At 44.0% G+C, this 18925-nt stretch overlaps 2 protein-coding genes across 3 annotated transcripts; one reads left to right on the top strand and one right to left on the bottom strand.

Moving 5' to 3' along the window:
- Positions 1–242: 242 nt before the first annotated feature.
- Positions 243–6558, bottom strand: LOC121584536 (trichoplein, keratin filament binding). 2 transcript variants are annotated; one of them, XM_041900469.1, is made up of 13 exons: positions 6453–6558; positions 6019–6237; positions 5523–5733; positions 5350–5406; positions 4884–4952; positions 4366–4539; positions 3721–3833; positions 3524–3590; positions 3244–3416; positions 3047–3128; positions 2752–2937; positions 2468–2611; positions 243–1116 (listed from the first exon to the last, which is right to left on the bottom strand). In XM_041900469.1, the coding sequence occupies exons 2-13, from the start codon at positions 6216–6218 to the stop codon at positions 1084–1086; spliced, it is 1509 nt and encodes a 502-aa protein (XP_041756403.1). In that variant the 5' UTR covers positions 6219–6237; positions 6453–6558; the 3' UTR covers positions 243–1083. The 2 variants fall into 2 exon arrangements, with proteins under 2 accessions (XP_041756403.1, XP_041756402.1); XM_041900468.1 differs by having other exon boundaries at positions 6019–6224.
- Positions 6559–10915: 4357 nt separating this feature from the next.
- Positions 10916–18921, top strand: gltpa (glycolipid transfer protein a). Its single transcript, XM_041900454.1, has 5 exons — positions 10916–11116; positions 17686–17744; positions 17848–17981; positions 18296–18446; positions 18701–18921. The coding sequence occupies exons 1-5, from the start codon at positions 11014–11016 to the stop codon at positions 18881–18883; spliced, it is 630 nt and encodes a 209-aa protein (XP_041756388.1). The 5' UTR covers positions 10916–11013; the 3' UTR covers positions 18884–18921.
- Positions 18922–18925: the final 4 nt, after the last annotated feature.

Below are 18925 nucleotides of genomic sequence, written 5' to 3'. Positions count from 1 at the left end.
ATCTAGTTGATGATCCCTGCTGTAACCTAACTATGGAATTGTAATGTATAATTTAATAAAAATCCAGCAAGTGTAGGAAGTAATGTTGGGAGATTTGGAACTGATGTTGAACCATCTCTCATCTGTGCACATTTGTGTATCCCTGCAATGCAAATGTGCCTCCCCTGTCCAAGTGTTATTGCTTCCATTTCGAAATGCATCTACAGCCATCTATGCCTACTATTGCATATCAACACTTGTTCAGGGGGGCAAATTATGCTTTTCACCAGCAATATGTTGTTTGTATTGAATTCTAGTGATGTATCTTTTTGAACAATCTAAGATGCTAGACCCGGTCTTGTATTTGCTTGTGTGCTAGAACAGTGTTAGTGCTGTGACTGTAGCTAGATTTGCAGCTTATGCATCATTTCCCCTCTTCTGTGTGTTTTTTGTGCTCCGTTTTGTAATGCTGCTATGTTTTTATTAAATGTGCAACTAATTGGATAGGATTGTAGATATCTCCTCTACAATTCTGCAAGCGGATGGTCGTCGTCATCAGCAGATGGTTCAGAGCTGTGTTATACTTGAAATGTGATCAAGGAAACGTCCCTCTGTGCTTCACTTGTTCTGAATGGACTTCCAACAGGTGTCAGTCCTGCAGTTATCATAGCTGCAGTGGGGGGGAGCCTTTTTTTAAAATAAATGTAATTTATACTTGTAACCTTCTCATGTTGTATTTGTAAAAATGTAATTATTCTGTCTATTAATGACCAAGTAATTGTTTGTTATATTCTTGTGTGATGTTGTGCTTCGTCCATGAGTGCAGAGAAATGTGCAAAGAAAGGAACAGTGATTTATTTTAATGAAAAGTCACAATTCGAAGAATCCTAAAAATATAATCAACATAAACCAGCCCCCAGATTGTAACGCTATCCCTCACACCATTTTGGAACAAACTCTACAACCACCACTTTCTGCAACTGACGAGCATGGTATTGGAATACTTGATCAATTTTAAACTTGAGATGTATTTAAGATTAACTCTTTGTACAAATGTGTATAAAAACATATGATTGTGCAGTGTCTTTTGGCCTCACAGGATCATCATGTCCAGGCTGATCGGGGTCTGCTACGAATCTATTAGAGGAAGACTGAGTATGAACATGGGACAAATGAATCAAGTGCTTTAGCAATTAAGAGCAAACATGGTAAGAAATATCAATCCAAATCGGCCGCAATAGACATACACTGAACAAAAATATAAATGCAACATGTAAAGTGTTGGTCCCATGTTTCATGAGCTGAAATAAAATGCCAGAAATGTTCCATATGCATAAAAAAGCTTATTTCTCTACAATTTGGGGCACAAATTTGTTTAAATCCCTGTTAGTGAGCATTTCTCCTTTGCCAAGATAATCCATCCACCTTACAGGTGTTGCATATCAAGAAGCTGGTTAAACAGCATGATATTTACACTGGTGCTGCCACTAAAAAATGTGGTTTGTCACAACACAATGCCACAGATGTCTCAAGTTAAGGGAGCGTGCAATTGTCATGCTGACTGCAGGAATGTCCACCAGAGCTGTTGCCAGAGGATTTAATGTTAATTTCTCTACCATAAGCTGCCTCCGTCGTTTGAGAGAATTTGGCAGTACGTCCAACAGGCCTCACAACCGCAGACCACGTGTATGGAGTCGTGTGGGCGAGCGGTTTGCTGATGTCAACGTTGTGAACAGAGTGCCCCATGGTGGGGTTATGGTATGGACAGGCATAAGCTACGGACAATGAACACAATTGCATTTTATCGATGGCAATTTGAATGTACAGAGATACCGTGACAAGATCCTAAGGCCCATTGTCGTGGCATTCATCTGCCGCCATCACCTCATATTTCAGCATGATGATGCACGGCCCCATGTCGCAAGGATCTGAACACAATTCCTGGAAGCTGAACATGTCCCAGTTGTTCCATGGCCTGCATACTCACCAGACATGTCACAAATTGAGCATGTTTGGGATGCTCTGGATCGACGTGTACGACAGCGTGTTCCAGTTCCCGCCAATATCCAGCAACTTCGCAAAGCCATTGAAGAGGAGTGGGACAACATTCCACAGGCCACAATCAACAGCTTGATCAACTCTATGCGAAGGAGATGTGTTGCGCTGCATCAGGCAAATGGTGGTCACACCAGATACTGACTGGTTTTCTGATCCACAACCCTATCTTTTTTTTATGTACTGTATCTGTGACCAACAGATTAATATCTGTATTCCCAGTCATGTGAAATCCATAGATTAGGGCCTAAAGAATGTATTTCAATTGACTGATTTCCTTATATGAACTGTAACTCAGTAAAATCTTTGAAATTGTTGCAGTTGCGTTTCTATTTTTGTTCAGTATATTTGCCAAATGGATTGTTGTCTCTATAGCTGCCAAGTAAAAATGTTGACATTGTGTGCCCAAATGAACAGGACCGTGGTTCAGTACCTTGTCCTGGTAGCCCTGCTGGACCATCCTATGGGTCTCCAGCCTCAGCTCCTCCTCCTGCAGCCTCAGGGCCTCCCTCTCCTCCTCCTCCATCTGCTCCCTCCGTCGCTGCTCCTCCCACTGCTCCCGACGCCGCTGCTCCACCTGCAGGGGAGAGCCAACAATGAGCCACATCAGACGGCTCCATCATCTAACCCAGGTCAACACCTGACCCAGGTCAACAAAGGCTGTTCACAGCCTTTCATACATCCTTTTAGAATTGGAGTTTGAAGGCCCCAGCCAACCTGTGCATTGATCTCCTGCATCCGAGCCGTCCTGTGACCCTCATCCTCCTCCCTCTCTTGGCGTCTGGTCTGCCGCTCCAGCTCCAGCTCTTCGATCAGCTCCTCGCGCCTCCTCAGAGACTCCTCCTGAGCCTGAAGGTTCTCCTGCATCTTGACCTCCAGCTGCTGCTGTCTCCCTGCCAGAACCTTCCAGGGAGAAAAGGAGAGAGACACTTGGATTCTCTAGACTTCTGTAGATACAAAGATGCAGGCTTGGCACTCCTTGGTGTGTTGCTCATGTCCTAGGCCCACTCACCTCCTGCATGAGCCTCTCCCTGGCTCTCCTCTCCTTCTCCCACTCCGCCTCCCGCTTCTCCCAAACACGCTGGGCCTCCTCCCTGACAGGACAGGACAAGACCATTCATTTAACTTTGCAATACAAAACGTAGATCTCCACCCCATAGTCAGACCTAGACTGGCAGGGGGAGTCATGATAAGAGTGGTTCTACTGACCGGTACAGGACGTCAAACTCTGCCTCCCTCTCCCTCTCCAGCTGGAGCTGCTCCTCGATGACATGCTTCATCCAGGCGGCATCCGCCACTGCCCTCTCCCGCCGAACGCTTTCCAGACGCTGGTCCTCCTGCTCTCCCTCAAGCAGGGCTGCCAGAATCCTGCGATCCGCCTCCTGGTGGACGACACAGGCATTACAAGCAGTGGTCACTGGTGAAGGGAGATGATCTCATCGTGTCAATTCACATGCAGCTGAGCAATTAAAAAAACAAGCAGACATACCAGCTCCTCCTGCACCTGCTGGGCTCTCCTCTTCAGTTGGGCGCGGTACTGGCGGGTCAAGAATCGCCTGAGTAAGGAAACTATTCGATCAAACCACAAGAACAACTACTACTGGCCTTGAGGCAGTTTTTCAGTCTAGCTGGTTTATTTATAGTTATCATCCTTCACTGAACTCTTCCAATGGGAGAGTCACTTACCCCATTTCAGATTTCTTGTGGCACTCCTCCACCTTCCTTCTCTCCTCCTCCAGCTTCTCCACCTCCCAGCGCTGGGACAGCAGGGCCTCCTGCTCCTTCTTCAGATGCCTGGCCTGAAAAACAGAGATAGCAAAGGGGCTCAGTCACACTACCAGCGTTTACAGTGCAATTCCAAATTAGGCTTATGCAGGGTGACCAGGTCTTACCAACAGGCTGCCGATACAGATCTCATGTACACAAAATCGCCAGAGCCCAGAAATAATTTGTCCCCACCAGTATCAGACAATTAAACAAATAACTGCCCACCACCCCATGAATCTGAAATGTATGAAATGTTGCTTACCCCATGGACTGTATACGTGTGTTGTTTTTGTTGTTGTAATTTTGCTTATGATTTATATTGTATGTATTTATGCAGTATATGTGGTGATGATGTGCTGTTGAGTTTGAGATGAGATGCAAGACACACTTTCTGAAACGGACACAATAAATTATTATTAATATGTCATCTGACTGGTCTCCATAGTCTTGCTTTACTCAGTGCACTAGACCGTGTATGGTGCTTCTTCTTCTGGTTTGTAACAGTACCGTTATCTTCCTCTGCAGAACTAGTGTCCGGAGACTGAACGACAGCTGCTTGCTTACCTCTTCCTCCCGGAGCTTGAGCTCTTCCATCTGTTTGCGGAGCTCCTCTGCTCTCTCCCTGTCCTCTGCTCTTCTTCTCTCCTCCGCCTGCTTCATCCTCCCAAGCGCCTCCCGTCGACTCCTCTCGTATTCGTTCTCAAAGCGCCTCTTCTCCTCTTCGGCTGCCTCTTCGTGCTGCAGGTTTCAATGCAGGGATTACTTTGGATTAATACGTCATTGTCTTTCTATGATAGAGAATCAGTTTAAGATATGTCTACACTATTTGTCTTATTTTTAAAAAGCATTGTGGATATCCACACATTTAAGGAAGGTCTTATTTTGCACTCTGAGAAAAGAGTAGTCTAACACGACTTTATTTCAGTAATAAAATACTGTACTCACAGATTCAAGAATGCTCTTTAAATACTAATAGCCATCTTGAAATGAAATACTCAATTCTGAGTTAAAGCGCACTAACTGAGAAGTGAACTAAACCCTGTGGCAGAAAGGTAGTACTGGCTGTAGCATAGAGTGCATACCTGTTTTTTCTCCAAGGTCTGTGTCTGCCATTGGCTCACCACATGATCTTTATGTAAGGTTGACTCGACCTGTAGACACAAACAGTTCAATCAGGATTCGATACACAGACGAGACATTGACACATAAACCTGACCTTAAAGGGAAGGGATACCGTGGGGTTTATTTTATACTCTGAGCTCAATCCAGGAGTCAGGTTCACAGAAAGACATGGAACAATTGCATCACAAGCCCTATTGGTTTCCAGATCAAGTCTACTTCTTGACAAAAAAACTGTGTCAGGTCTCTTCAAATGTACCAGACAGCACTTCGTCACCAGTGTTGTGTTCATTAGGCACCAAATGGACTGAAACAGGGAGGACTTGTCCAATAAGAAACACTAATTGTTGAGACGAACTGTCAAGGGTTATACATGGCATCCCTAAACCTCCAGTTCTCATTAAAAGACAGATACAATCGGCCACTAACCTTCCGCAACTCAGGGTTGTTTTTCTTCCAGTGCTCCTTCAACAGCTCTTCTGCTAGCTGTGTGGTAGAATAGTAAAACAACAAAATCAATGGTAATGCGTTCTGCCAGCTCAGTGCTTGTGTATCTTAAGTATATTTGAGGAATAAACCGGATGAGGTTAATGCCTCTATACCTTCTTCCTTCGTTCCTCTCGGGCTGAGCGGAGGTCTTCGGTCTTGTCCACCAGTTGCCTAGTCAGTGTGCTCCTGTCAGGGACAACATCCCGTAACTCAGCCTCAAGCTGGTCCCGCTCCTCCTGGAGCAGGGTCCTGAGACGCTCCCTGCGCTGCTCCAGACTCACCACCTGCTCCTCTTTCAGTCTCTCTTTGTGGTATGCTGACATACTGATGAATGGGAGAGAAAGGAGATACGCCATTAACTAGTGATAATGGTTTTCAAGTATCATCCATTTGATCTACTGATGTGTTATGTTATCATTGATGAACTGTTGCAACTACAAGAAAAGTTGGATCAATACTAGTTAGGACTGGAGAATCAGCACATTTTTAAAGCATGAAATTAGTTATAACATATCCTAGTTCCCATCATAGTATCTCAGTCAATGATCAATTTCCGAAGTACAAACAAAACAGTGGAAGAACAATACAGCCCTTGTGAATTAGGCCTACCTCTGCTGGTATGATTGACGAGAACTCCAGTGTGCCTGCTTACTGCTTACAACGTTCTGTTGTCTGTAGTACTTCGAGTGCATCTCCCATTGCTGCCGCCACCGTGCCTCCTGTTCCCGCTGCCGGCAGTGCCGCACCATCTGGCTTTCCAGAGAACGAACTCGACTCGGCCAGTGGGCAGAGAGGGTTGGTAGAGCCATATAGATCTAGACGGAAAAACTATATTCAGTTAGCTATTTAGAAACTGACAAAACTGTTTCTGTTAGACAATCGAAATGGACAAAGCCGTTACTTGCTAGCTACAGTGGATAACGTAGCTAGCTAGATTCAAAATATGATGACGCCACCAGTAAAGTCCTAACAAACGTTAGCTAGCGTAAAGTGCTAATCGACATTTGTCTTTACAAAAATACTTTTTGCATCAAATTGCTTACCAGTCAACGTTCCCGCTCCAAACTATAATTTCAAAGTTATGTTAGTTTGCGGCTGTAGAAAATCCTTGGATTTCTTTCTCTTCCCGTTTCGCTTAGTAACCAATTCACTTCCTAGTTACACTACAGAGACTCACAAGGGTCAAACAGCGCGACGAGTAGGGCGTTGTAATGATTGGCGATTGATGAATGTATGCCAAGTATACAAGCAGCACCTTGACCCAGGTCCATGTTTTGAATGCCACTTTTTTGCTTTAGACAAGCTGGGTGTATAGAATTTTTGCCAACCACTGAAATTGGTTAATTTGCTGATTGATTGATTGGTGAGGTGATGGGTGAGTCATTCCTCCTCAAAAAGCACAAGAAAGAGGATTTCGACACCCACCATCTCAGATTGTTCTGAAATCGTTTCTGTAGTTAGAAACAGACAAGATTAGCATTCCTGAAACATTATTTTGTTGAAATGTAATTAGATCTCTGAGAAATTAAGCTAATTGAACCCAAATTGGCAATTTTTTAATTTTATAGGATTCATATCATCTTCAATAAATATAGTATGTCCGATTTGGACCATAATTCTTCCTAACAATGAGTAAGACATAAGGAATCCAATAAAATTGTCAAAAGCCACCCACGGATCCCCCACACACCATGCCAATCCCACCCCAACAACCAGTATCAGTTCTCTATGTTTGACAAGGAGTATAAAGATGCGGTTTGGAGTATTGCTTCTTCATCCTTTGTAATGTATTCCGTGTGAATCTGGTGATGGTTTTTTCCCCCCTGTTTAGATAAATGAGCCATTGAAGTTGCTTGCATTATTTACCATAAATGAGTGTGAAAGTACCAGGTTTTTCCCACTAGATGCCCCTGTTCCTGCTACTGGCACCACATCATTTTATCCATGTTGCTGGTCTCTTGTGTTTATTAAATGGATCACAACATTTTCTTTGCAACTTTGGGTGGAAACCAATAGCTTTTGCTCATGATGAAAATAAATTGTGTGGTCAATTGTGTAGTCAAGCCAGTCCTCCATGAAAGCAATTCAGTTTGTCCTTCTCTTAGCAACCTAATGCTTCAACCCAACTCTCCTTGAATAGTCCAACAATTGGCAGCTCTCAGAGGGCTATCCATATGGTGCAATTCTCATATGAAGACTTTTCCTAATAGCCCAAAACTTTGATGGAGAAATGGGCTAGTGACAAAAATGTTGTGACAACCCTAATAAAATAATACAATTATAAATCATTGCATGGCAGTAGTATATTTTTCAATACAATTATTAGAAAACATCTCTATATGAGGTGTGATTAGTAACATTTACCATTAAACCCAACCCAGCCCAATACCATTACCCTTTGATGAACATAACATTGAAACCATTAGAACTGCTGTAGCCTAATAGTTTGCTTGTTCGGCAGGAATGGTCTAACAAATTCATACCTTATTTGAAGGTAATAAACTAGGCTTGGGCGATATACCATATATACCTATAAGCAGTGGATGCTGCTGAGACGAGGACGGCTCATAATAATGTCTGGAATGGAGTCAATGGAATGGCATCCACCACATGGAAACCATGTTTGATGTGTTTGATACCATTCCATTGACTACATTCCAGCCATTATTATGAGCCGTCCTCCCCTCAGCAGCCTCCACTGCATACCGGGGTATTTAGACATACTGATGTTATGATTTTCAATACCGTAAAAAAACATTGTATTTTAAAAAAAGAAATAGCGCCCCTTGTGTGCAACGATGGTATGAAAATATGTATACCGCCCAACCCTAGAATAAACCCTCTGACTTCCCTACATTGGTGTCAGAAGAGGGATGACCCTCGGTTGCAGCCATCGAGAACAAGTTAAAAGGGTTCAGTGGGAGAAATGTACAGGGGTAGTCTTCGACAGCATATCCCAACGTAGGAGCACGATCAAAGGACTTAAAGTTAGAGTGAAATGTGGGACGGGACAATCTTTCTGAAGACAAGGGCAGGCAGTGTATACACTTATGAGTACAACAGGTATGGTGTTGGACTGACAGTAGCAGTGACCTGGGTTCAAGTCACGGCTGGGGCAACCCATCCGAACATGCCACAGTACATTTACTGCAGTATGCAAATCCTTTCTTGGCCCACTGTCACCTGGTTGTGATTCCTCATTGCATAAAGAAGGGCATCATTTTTTTACATTTACATTTTAGTCATTTAGCAGACGCTCTTATCCAGAGCGACTTACAGGAGCAATTAGGGTTAAGTGCCTTGCTCAAGGGCACATTTACGTCATTTAGCAGACGCTCTTATCCAGAGCGACTTACAAATTGGTGCATTCACCCTATAGCCAGTGGGATAACCACTTTACAATTATTATTTTTAAAAAAAATGTGGGGGGTAGAAGGATCACTTTATCCTATCCCAGGTGTTCCTTAAAGAGGTGGGGTTTCAAATGTCTCCGGAAGGTGGTGAGTGACTCCGCTGTCCTGGCGTCGTGAGGGAGCTTGTTCCACCATTGGGGTGCCAGAGCAGCGAACAGTTTTGACTGGGCTGAGCGGGAACTATGCTTCCGCAGAGGAAGGGGAGCCAGCAGGCCAGAGGTGGATGAACGCAATGCCCTCGTTTGGGTGTAGGGACTGATCAGAGCCTGAAGGTACGGAGGTGCCGTTCCCCTCACTGCTCCATAGGCAAGCACCATGGTCTTGTAACGGATGCGAGCTTCAACTGGAAGCCAGTGGAGTGTGCGGAGGAGGGGGGTGACGTGAGAGAACTTGGGAAGGTTGAACACCAGACGGGCTGCGGCATTCTGGATGAGTTGTAGGGGTTTAATGGCACAGGCAGGGAGCCCAGTCAACAGCGAGTTGCAGTAATCCAGACGGGAGATGACAAGTGCCTGGATTAGGACCTGTGCCGCTTCCTGTGTAAGGCAGGGTCGTACTCTCCGAATGTTGTAGAGCATGAACCTGCAGGATCGGGTCACCGCCTTGATGTTAGCGGAGAACGACAGGGTGTTGTCCAGGGTCACGCCAAGGCTCTTCGCACTCTGGGAGGAGGACACAACGGAGTTGTCAACCGTGATGGCGAGATCATGGAACGGGCAGTCCTTCCCCGGGAGGAAGAGCAGCTCCGTCTTGCCAGGGTTCAGCTTGAGGTGGTGATCCGTCATCCATACTGATATGTCGGCCAGACATGCAGAGATGCGATTCGCCACCTGGTTATCAGAAGGGGGAAAGGAGCAGGCCTGGGCCTAAAGTGGAGACACATCATTGTCTGAAATTATTTATACATGGCTAAATCTTTAATGGTGACCATATCATCGTAGGCCTTTGTCATCTGTATCTGCTAAATCAAGGATTTAGAAGAACATTTACCAGAAGTAGCCTACAAGGTTTTATCTTCCTTTCTCTATGAAAAGTCACAGAGTGCACAGATTGTGCACTATGAGTTCAATTTGATTATAGTATCCTAATTTTATCCTAATTGTATTGTTGATTGCTAGACAGTTGCAGGTATCCCTGTACTTCACTTTCACAAGTCCCTTTCGATGGCCACAAGAGCGAGCGTCAACCATCTTCTGACACCAATGCAGCAACCACCGGGGGTGACCCTCACTAAAGCTTTCTTGGGAGATAGTACCCAACCATCTGACCAATTCAGCAATTAAAAAGGCAGCCTTTAATAATATGCCATTTAGCAGACGCTTTTATCCAAAGCGACTTACAGCCATGCGTGCATACATTTTTTTTTGTGTGTGTGTATGGGTGGTCCTGGGGATCGAACCCACTATCCTGGCGTTACAAGTGCCGTGCTCTACCAGCTGAGCTACAGAGGACCACAATTATTAGAACAGTTAATGTACACGTTTGAAATGTTGTGTTTATATAAAGTGCTGTCAGATTAGCCTGTGAAAGCCTTAGATCTGTGAAAAATGCCATGTAGTGTTTTGTCCCGCCTCTGTCACATGATTGGTGCACTGATACCCACCTGTTGAAATGGGCATTCAGCGTGGGGTGCAACAGACAAAACGTTTTGCAACGGAATCCGACTAATGAATATACCCCAGGTACGTTTGCTCCCGTTTAGTGGGTGTGGCAAGCTGTGGCCTGATCAATATCTGTGTGACCATTTGAAATCGCAAAACTTGTGCAGCGTACTATACTATAATTGCAATGTTTTTAAACTGGTCATCAGCTGGGGTGAATTCATTAAGGAAACCATTTACTATTTAAGAACCAAACGGAAGCAAACAAAGAAAAACTAGAGTTGATATAAGACCAATTCAGGTAGGTCCCTCACCGTTTCATTTGCTTCTGTTTATGAAACGTTTTGCAACAGAATTGGCGGAATGAATGGGCCTACGCCCATGCAGTACCGTGTCCGTTCAATTCAACGTTGCCCACCGTTCTGCCACACTGAACGCACCGCTGGTCAGCTGCTGTGCTTTCCAGGCAGTTTTCAGACCAGTGTTGGGAAATGCTCAAGAGCTCACGCTGGTGACAGATCCGGGTTTTACAAATCACTTCACTAGTCGCTGTTGTTGTCAGAGGGTTTGTGTAGCCTATAGTGTTGACCATGGCTGTTCTTATGGAGCACCCATTTAAACAGCTTCCAGCCGATAAACAAGTGGACACTAGATCATTCTTGGAGTCGGTGTCATATCTTCCGCCATTCTTTGGTAAGTAGTTTGCAAACTCTGATTTTAGCTTGTTACATTCTAGCCCTTGATCATGACTCAGTTCCATTACATTACACAAGAGTCATTGGACCAAGGCGTCTTCTGTAGGGGGTGTTTTGTTAAGAGCCACGCGGCACTCGGTTAACACACATTGGTTGAACATTGACCGTATCTTTAATATCGGCGAGAAATAACAACAACAATAATAATAATAATACAAATAAAGGTTAAATTGATACACACCTTTTATAAGTTTAGAGTTCCCACACCGCCATATCTCAATGTTACAGCGCTTGTTTACCGAAGAAAGAGTGGAATACCTGTGCTAATTAGTTATCTGAGTATCCGAACACCTGTGTGTAAACGGAAGACAGAAGCCACAAAGGTGTTGTCACTGAAAAATGCTGTTGGCTGTGTTAAAACCGGTTAAAACAATTTACAGTAGTTGTGTATTTTGCATTTGTGAAATTATTTTGATGTGATATGAAAGTAGAGGGATTTATTTATGTTTCTAGAACCATACCGCAATTGAGAATCGATTCACGTTTATATGGAGTATTTGGCTGTTTTGGCTTAGAGACAATTCGCCCTTTAAACAGAACATGTAAGGTCCTTGGACTAAGGAGTAATGTTAGGCTCCTTTAGTCCAATATTGGGCTAGCCACAGCCTATGCATAGACCACTACCCAAATTCCTCTCTACTTTGTTGCAACAAACAATATATTGCCCGTTACACTGTTGCATTTATTTCAACAAAGTAACACACCATTTGCTACAGCCCATCATGGTTGAAGACAGAATAATCAGATTGTGGTTGGCAATACATTTGTCAGTAGGCTACTTGCTGTTCTCTGAATATTTTGAATGCATGCAAGGGTAGTGTTGTCAACATTTCATTGACCTGACAATACTAGGAGTCCGAAGAGGGATTCCTGTATCCAGAAAAGGGACTTTCATTAGTTTCATTAATCAGTAGTCTGATTTTCCTGTGGGGTTTCAGAATGTGAGTAGTGATCTGTCAAAACACCTCTGTCAATCCCAAGCAATTAACTGCCTCAAGGGACAATATTTTTATATTTTGTATTTATTATTTTTACCCCCTTTTCGTGATATCCAATTAGTAGTTACAGTATTATCCCATCGCTGCAACTCCGGTATGGACTCAGGAGAGGCGAAGGTCAAGAGCCATGCATCCTCCGAAACACCACCCTGCCAAGCCGCACTGCTTCTTAACCCGGAAGCCAGCCGCACCAATGTGTCGGAGGAAACACCGTGCAACTGGTGACCGAAGTCAGTTTGCAGGCGCCCGGCCCGCCACGAGTCGGTAGAGCGCGATGGGACAAGGATATCCCGGCCGGCCAAACCCTGACGACGCTGGGCCAATTGTGCGCCGCCTCATGGGTCTCCTGGTCACGGCCGCTGTGACCGCACCTGGGGCTGTAGTGAAGCCTCAAGCACTGCGATGCAGTTCCTTAGACTGCTGCGCCACTCGGGAGGCCAAACAAGGGACAATCTTTTTTGGATCGTATTTCTCTTTATCAAGCAGTCAACAAACCATTTGCATGCCTAATTTAATCAACTGGCCTCGATTTGAAGTTGTGAAAATTGATTAGCACAGTGTTGAGTTTCCTTTGGCTATTCACTGGCTGTGTGGTGCATTGGGGCATCTTTGTGTGGCTTCATCCTGTTTTTAATATACCAAAGGTACAGTATTGAATTAGCCATGTGAAACCCCTGAGAACCTTGGTTTTGATATTCATATCTTTCCATTTTGTTCTCATTGTTTAAACTGACCCTAACATTTCTTAGCCAACTTTCCTTTTGACCTCAACTCAAGAAACAGTATATGTCTTTGTATGATTAATTTTTGTTTTCTATTTATTTTATTTTATTTTATTATGGTGTAACGGATTTGGTGTTATTTAATGTTGTAATACTCAGTCACAAATCAATTATGCATAACTGCTATATTGAGTTGTGACTAGCCCATATCATGTTGGAATTTCAAAGCTTTTGGAGGATAGGCCTAAAATCTCATCTTTGTTTTTCCACCACCCTTAACTCAGTTCTATATTTCCATATTATGCTATGATTAAAAGATAATACAGTTGATGACTTCTGCTTTTTATTACATAGTCTGGACCTTCCAAAGCCACCGTTTGGACATGGCACAAGCACAAAACCGTTATGTGGAAGCAAGTGAGAGAAAAGTTTTGCATTGAATGTGGTAAAAACTGAGAGATGGGCATCTTTGGTGAATGGAGAAGGGTACATAGAGCTTCTCTGTAACTAGAGAAGATATCGGTACCACTAGCACAATGGACAGCAATTTGTCAGAAGTGATTTTCTGGGGCTGAAGTACAACTGATCCCAGTTGTACTTCACTTTAAGCCATGTATGGCTGGAATGTCTGTCCTCCACTAGTCTACGCCAAATGACTGGCCAGGCCTAGCCAAGCCCCCTATTATGTAGGTGCAGTGCCTTTGGAAATTATTCAGACCCCTTGACTTTTTCCACATTTTGTTACGTTACAGCCTTATTCTATAATTTATTAAATAGTTCCCCCCTCATCAATCTACACACAATACCCCATAATGACAAAGCAAAAACAGGCATTTCGATTTTTTTGCAAATGTATAAAAAATATAAAACAGAAATATTACATTTACATAAGTATTCAGACCCTTTACTCAGTACTTTGTTGAAGCACCTTTGGCAGCGATTACAGCCTCAAGTCTTCTTTGGTATGACACTACAAGCTTGACACACCTATATTTTGGGAGTTTCTCCCATTTCTAAGCAAAATACATTCTTACAAATTGTTGGATCATTGGAAGTCTTTAAACGGAATGTGCTTATGGAGGTTACTATACAGTAACTAGCCTACACCTTGCTATGAAGAAAAAACAGTGCAAATCTTTCCCCCTGTAGTGTGGTGGTATTGGTCCTGTTTGAGATCTCTCCAAGGTACAAAGAGACCGATGATGTTATGTATATACACTGAGTGTACAAAACATTAGGAACACCTGCTCTTTCCATGACATAGACTGACCAGGTGAAAGCTATGATCCCTTATTGATGTCACCTGTTAAATCCACTTCAATCAGTGTACATGAAGGGGAGGAGACCAGGTAAAGAATAATTTAAGTGTTCAGACAATTGAGACATGGATTATGTATGTGTGCCGTTCAGAGGGTGAATTGGCAAGACAAAAGATTGAAGTGCCTTTGAACGGGGTATGGTAGTAGGTGCCAGGCGCGCTGGTTTGAGTGTGTCAAGAACTGCATTGCTGCTGGGTTTTTCACACTCATCAGTTTCCCGTGTGTATCAAGAATGGTCCACCACCCAAAGGACATCAACCAACTTGACAACTGTGGGAAGCATTGGAGTCAACATGGGCCTGTGAAATGCTTTCGCCACCTTGTAGTCCATGCCCTGACGAATTGAGGCTGTTCTGAGGGCAAAACGGGGTGCAACTCAATATTAGGAAGATGTTCCTAATGTTTTTTACACTAAGTATATTTCCTTTTCCTGTTGCAGAGGCCTAGGGCCAATGGTGGGCCTAATTTCCTTAGCTATGTGATAGAGTAGATTAGAACCATTGCATTTGGCGTGATAGTAGGACCTATTGAAAGTTTAATGAGTCTCGGAAATGCTTTCAGAAATCTGTCAGATGCTCTGAGCAGAGTGAATTATTTAGCATCTTATTGATTTTAAAGTTCAAGAAGAGTTTGCTGTCACCCTTCCAGTTTATTTCAAAAGCATTCAAGGACATGATCAGGATGCTGCTCAGAATGCTCATATACTATTTGTCTCAAACCATGTGTGTCTTGTAGGCCTAAAGAAAAAGCTGTTTTTGCCTATGTATGGCTCTCAAAAATATTTGACAAAGCATACAGACTTATTAGGCTGCATTGTTGGGGCCCATTGTTACCGCAGAAGGTAGCCTATCCGTTAGAGCGGTGGGCCAGTAACCGAAAGGTCGCTGGTTTGAATACCCGAGCCGACAAGGTGAAAAATCTCTGTGCCCTTGAGCAAGGCACTTAATCCTAATTTGCTCCAGAGGCGCTGTATTACTATTGTTGACCCTGTAAAAAAACAAAACTTTTCACTGCACCTATCTGGTGTATGTGACAATAAAACAAATACTTTTTTATAAACAAAATCCTCAATAGACATGGCTCATTAAGGCTACAGCAAGTAGCCCCCTCTCGCTGTCTGTCTTTCTCCCTTTCAGTAGGTCCTACTATCACGCCAAATGCAATGTTTCTAATCTACTCTATCACATAGCTAAGGAAATTAGGCCCACCATTGGCCCTAGGCCTCTGGAAAAGGAAATACACTGAGTGTAAAAAACATTAGGAACACCTTCCTAATATTGAGTTGCACCCCTTTTTGCCCTCAGCACAGCTTCAATTTGTCGAGGCATGGACTCTACAAGGTGTTGAAAGCGTTCCAAAGGGATCCTGGCCCATGTTGACTCCAATGCTTCCCACAGTTGTGTCAAGTTGGCTGGATGTCCTTTGGGTGGTGGACCATTCTTGATACACATGGGAAACTGGTGTGCCTGGCACCTGCTACCATGCCCCGTTCAAAGGCACTTAAATATTTTGTCTTGCCCATTCACCCTCTGAATGGCACACATACACAATCCATGTCTCAAGGCTTAAAAATCCTTCTTAACCTGTCTCATCCTCTTAATCTACACTGATTTTAAGTGGATTTAACAAGTGACATCAATAAGGGATCATAGCTTTTACCTGGAATCAACTGGTCAGTCTGTCATGGAAAGAATGTTTATATACACTCAGTGTATATCCATAAAATCATCTCTTTTTGTACCTTGGAGAGATCTCACAGGACCAATACCACCACACTACAGGGGGTAAGTTTTGCGTGACATATTCAAACTCTCTCTCCCTGTATTTCAAAGATTATTCGTAAAAATCCAAATAACTTCACGGATCTTCATTGTAAAGGGTTTAAAGAATGTTTCCCATGCTTGTTCAATGAACCATAAACAATTAATGAACATGCACCTGTGGAACGGTCGTTAAGACACTAACAGCTTACAGACGGTAGGCAATTAAGGTCACAGTTATGAAAACTTAGGACACTAAAGAGGCCTTTCTACTGACTCTGAAAAACACCAAAAGAAAGATGCCCAGGGTCCCTGCTCATCTGCGTGAACGTGCCTTAGGCATGCTGCAAGGAGGCATGAGGACTGCAGATGTGGCCAGGGCAATAAATTGCAATGTCCGTACTGTGAGACGCCTAAGACAGCGCTACAGGGAGACAGGACGGACAGCTGATCGCCCTCGCAGTGGCAGACGACGTGTAACAACACCTGCACAGGATCGGTACATCCAAACATCACACCTGCGGGACAGGTACATGATGGCAACAACAACTGCCCGAGTTACACCAGGAACGCACAATCCCTCCATCAGTGCTCCTACTGTCCGCAATAGGCTGAGAGAGGCTGGACTGAAGGCTTGTAGGCCTGTTGTAAGGCAGGTCCTCACCAGCAACAACGTCGCCTATGGGCACAAACCCACCGTCGCTGGACCAGACAGGACTGGCAAAAAGTGCTCTTCACTGACGAGTCGCGGTTTTGTCTCACCAGGGGTGATGGTCGGATTCAGGTTTATCGTTGAAGGAATGAGCGTTACACAGAGGCCTGTACTCTACTCAGGAGTGGGATCAAGGTGGAGGGTCCGTCATGGTCTGGGGCGGTGTGTCACAGCATCATCGGACTGATCTTGTTGTCATTGCAGGCAATCTCAACGCCATGCGTTACAGGGAAGACATCCTCCTCCCTCATGTGGTACCCTTCCTGCAGGCTCATCCTGACATGACCCTCCAACATGACAATGCCACCAGCCATACTGCTCGTTCTGTGCGTGATTTCCTGCAAGACAGGAATGTCAGTGTTCTGCCATGGCCAGCGAAGAGCCCGGATCTCAATCCCATTGAGCACGTCTGGGACCTGCTGGATCGGAGGGTGAGGGCTAGGGCCGTTCCCCACAGAAATGTCCAGGAACTTGCAGGTGCCTTGGTGGAAGAGTGGGGTAACATCTCACAGCAAGAACGGGCAAATCTGTTGCAGTCCATGAGTAGATGCACTGCAGTACTTAATGCAGCTGGTGGCCACACCAGATTCTGACTGTTACTTTTGATTTTGACCACCCCCTTTGTTCAGGGACACATTATTCAATTTCTGTTAGTCACATGTCTGTGGAACTTCTTCAGTTTGTCTCAGTTGTTGAATCTTGTTATGTTCATACAAATATTGACACATGTTAAGTTTGCTTAAAATAAACGCAGTTGACAGTGAGAGGACATTTCTTTTTTTGCTGAGTTTATTTCTCCCTAACCCCTCTCTCTCTATGTATTTCTCCCTAACCCCTCTCTCTCTATGTATTTCTCCCTAACACCTTTCTATGTATTTCTCCCTAACCCCTCTCTCTTGTATTCTCTTGGGAATGTAGACAAAGCTGACATGTGAATTGTGCAGAATGTTACTTTTCCAGTATGGGCAAACATGGTATTTTTAAATCTCTCTACAGACTGCCTTGGCTCTACTGTTTTTGCTCCAGTTAAAGCTGACATTGCAGGGAACATCACAGTAAGTAGCCTACAGCAACTTCTTCATATGGGCAAAGTGCAAACTGGTAACCTTGGAGCCATAAAGAAACGAACATCTATATTACTGTACTATCCCTGTTTAGAAAATCAAGGCAGTTTATGACAGCAACCCTAGCAGGTTCAAGACCCTTCAACAAATCCTGGAGGTAGAGAAGGAGATGCATGGAGCAGACTGGCCCAAAGTGGGAGCCACCCTGGCACTTATGTGGCTAAAGAGGTCAGACAAATGTTTTATTTTTGGAGCTTGAGTCGGTAACACTTTAGGATGCCGTTATAAGACTTGTCTTATAACATCTCGTTAGCATCTCATAATGAGCTTGATTAAGTACCAGACATTTTGATTCAGTTGCAATTTCAATGGAGGGACATTTATATCATCCTTATTATAAGGCATTATAAAGCCTCATACTTGCTTATAACAGGTAATAAAACAATCTACCGAAAGGCTTTAAGTGTTACCGTTGAGTCTGTCTGCAGCTGTACCACTGTCTGATATGTGATTTGTATGTTTCCTTGTTCTTCATTGACCAGGGGTCTCCGGTTCATCCAGGTCCTGCTGCAGAGTCTGGTGGATGGGGAGAAGGACGAAAACAACCCCAACCTCATCCGGGTCAATTGCACCAAAGCCTATGAGCTGGCCCTGAAGAAGTACCATGGTTGGCTAGTGCAGAAGCTCTTCAAGGTAAGCGTCTCACCATAGCATGATTGCTTTAGGTTACTGCTTTGATTACACCGCTTCTCCATTGCCAGTTTATTATCACATTATCTGAAACTGTGATAGTCTAGCCGATTTGAAATCACTTGGTAATTAGCTGTGCCAGTGGCGGCCATCGTTCAAGTGATGTCACCTCCCTTAGATCTAAAAGTCAACTTTGTTTATGATTATGACAAGTCTGCCTTTTTGAACTGACGTGACTTGAATGTCTTCCACTGTAGGCAGCTATGTTCGCAGCGCCCTACAAGGTGGATTTCCTGAAGGCGCTGTCCAAGGGGCAGGAAGTCAAGGAAGAGGACTGCCGGGACAAAATCAGACTATTTCTAGTCAACTTCACTGCCACTAATGATGCCATCTATGAGATGTACACCAAGATGAATGCCGAGCTAGATTACACCGTGTGACTACAGCAGATAACTCCCCATCTCCTTAAGGATCTGCCCCCC

The sequence above is a fragment of the Coregonus clupeaformis genome, chromosome 16 (assembly GCF_020615455.1).
Source record: "Coregonus clupeaformis isolate EN_2021a chromosome 16, ASM2061545v1, whole genome shotgun sequence".
NCBI classification, from domain to species: domain Eukaryota; kingdom Metazoa; phylum Chordata; class Actinopteri; order Salmoniformes; family Salmonidae; genus Coregonus; species Coregonus clupeaformis.
This window is presented reverse-complemented; position numbering and strand designations above follow the sequence as displayed.

Coding starts and splice junctions, on each gene's coding strand:
- LOC121584536 (XM_041900469.1), bottom strand. CDS start 6,218: ATGGCTCTACCAACCCTCTCTGCCCACTGGCCGAGTCGAGTTCGTTCT. Junction 5,734..6,018: donor CGTCAATCATACCAGCAGAG/GTAGGCCTAATT, acceptor CCCATTCATCAG/TATGTCAGCATACCACAAAG. Junction 1,117..2,467: donor AGCAGGGCTACCAGGACAAG/GTACTGAACCAC, acceptor TTCCTCTAATAG/ATTCGTAGCAGACCCCGATC.
- gltpa (XM_041900454.1), top strand. CDS start 11,014: ATGGCTGTTCTTATGGAGCACCCATTTAAACAGCTTCCAGCCGATAAA. Junction 17,982..18,295: donor GCACTTATGTGGCTAAAGAG/GTCAGACAAATG, acceptor TTCATTGACCAG/GGGTCTCCGGTTCATCCAGG. Junction 18,447..18,700: donor TAGTGCAGAAGCTCTTCAAG/GTAAGCGTCTCA, acceptor CTTCCACTGTAG/GCAGCTATGTTCGCAGCGCC.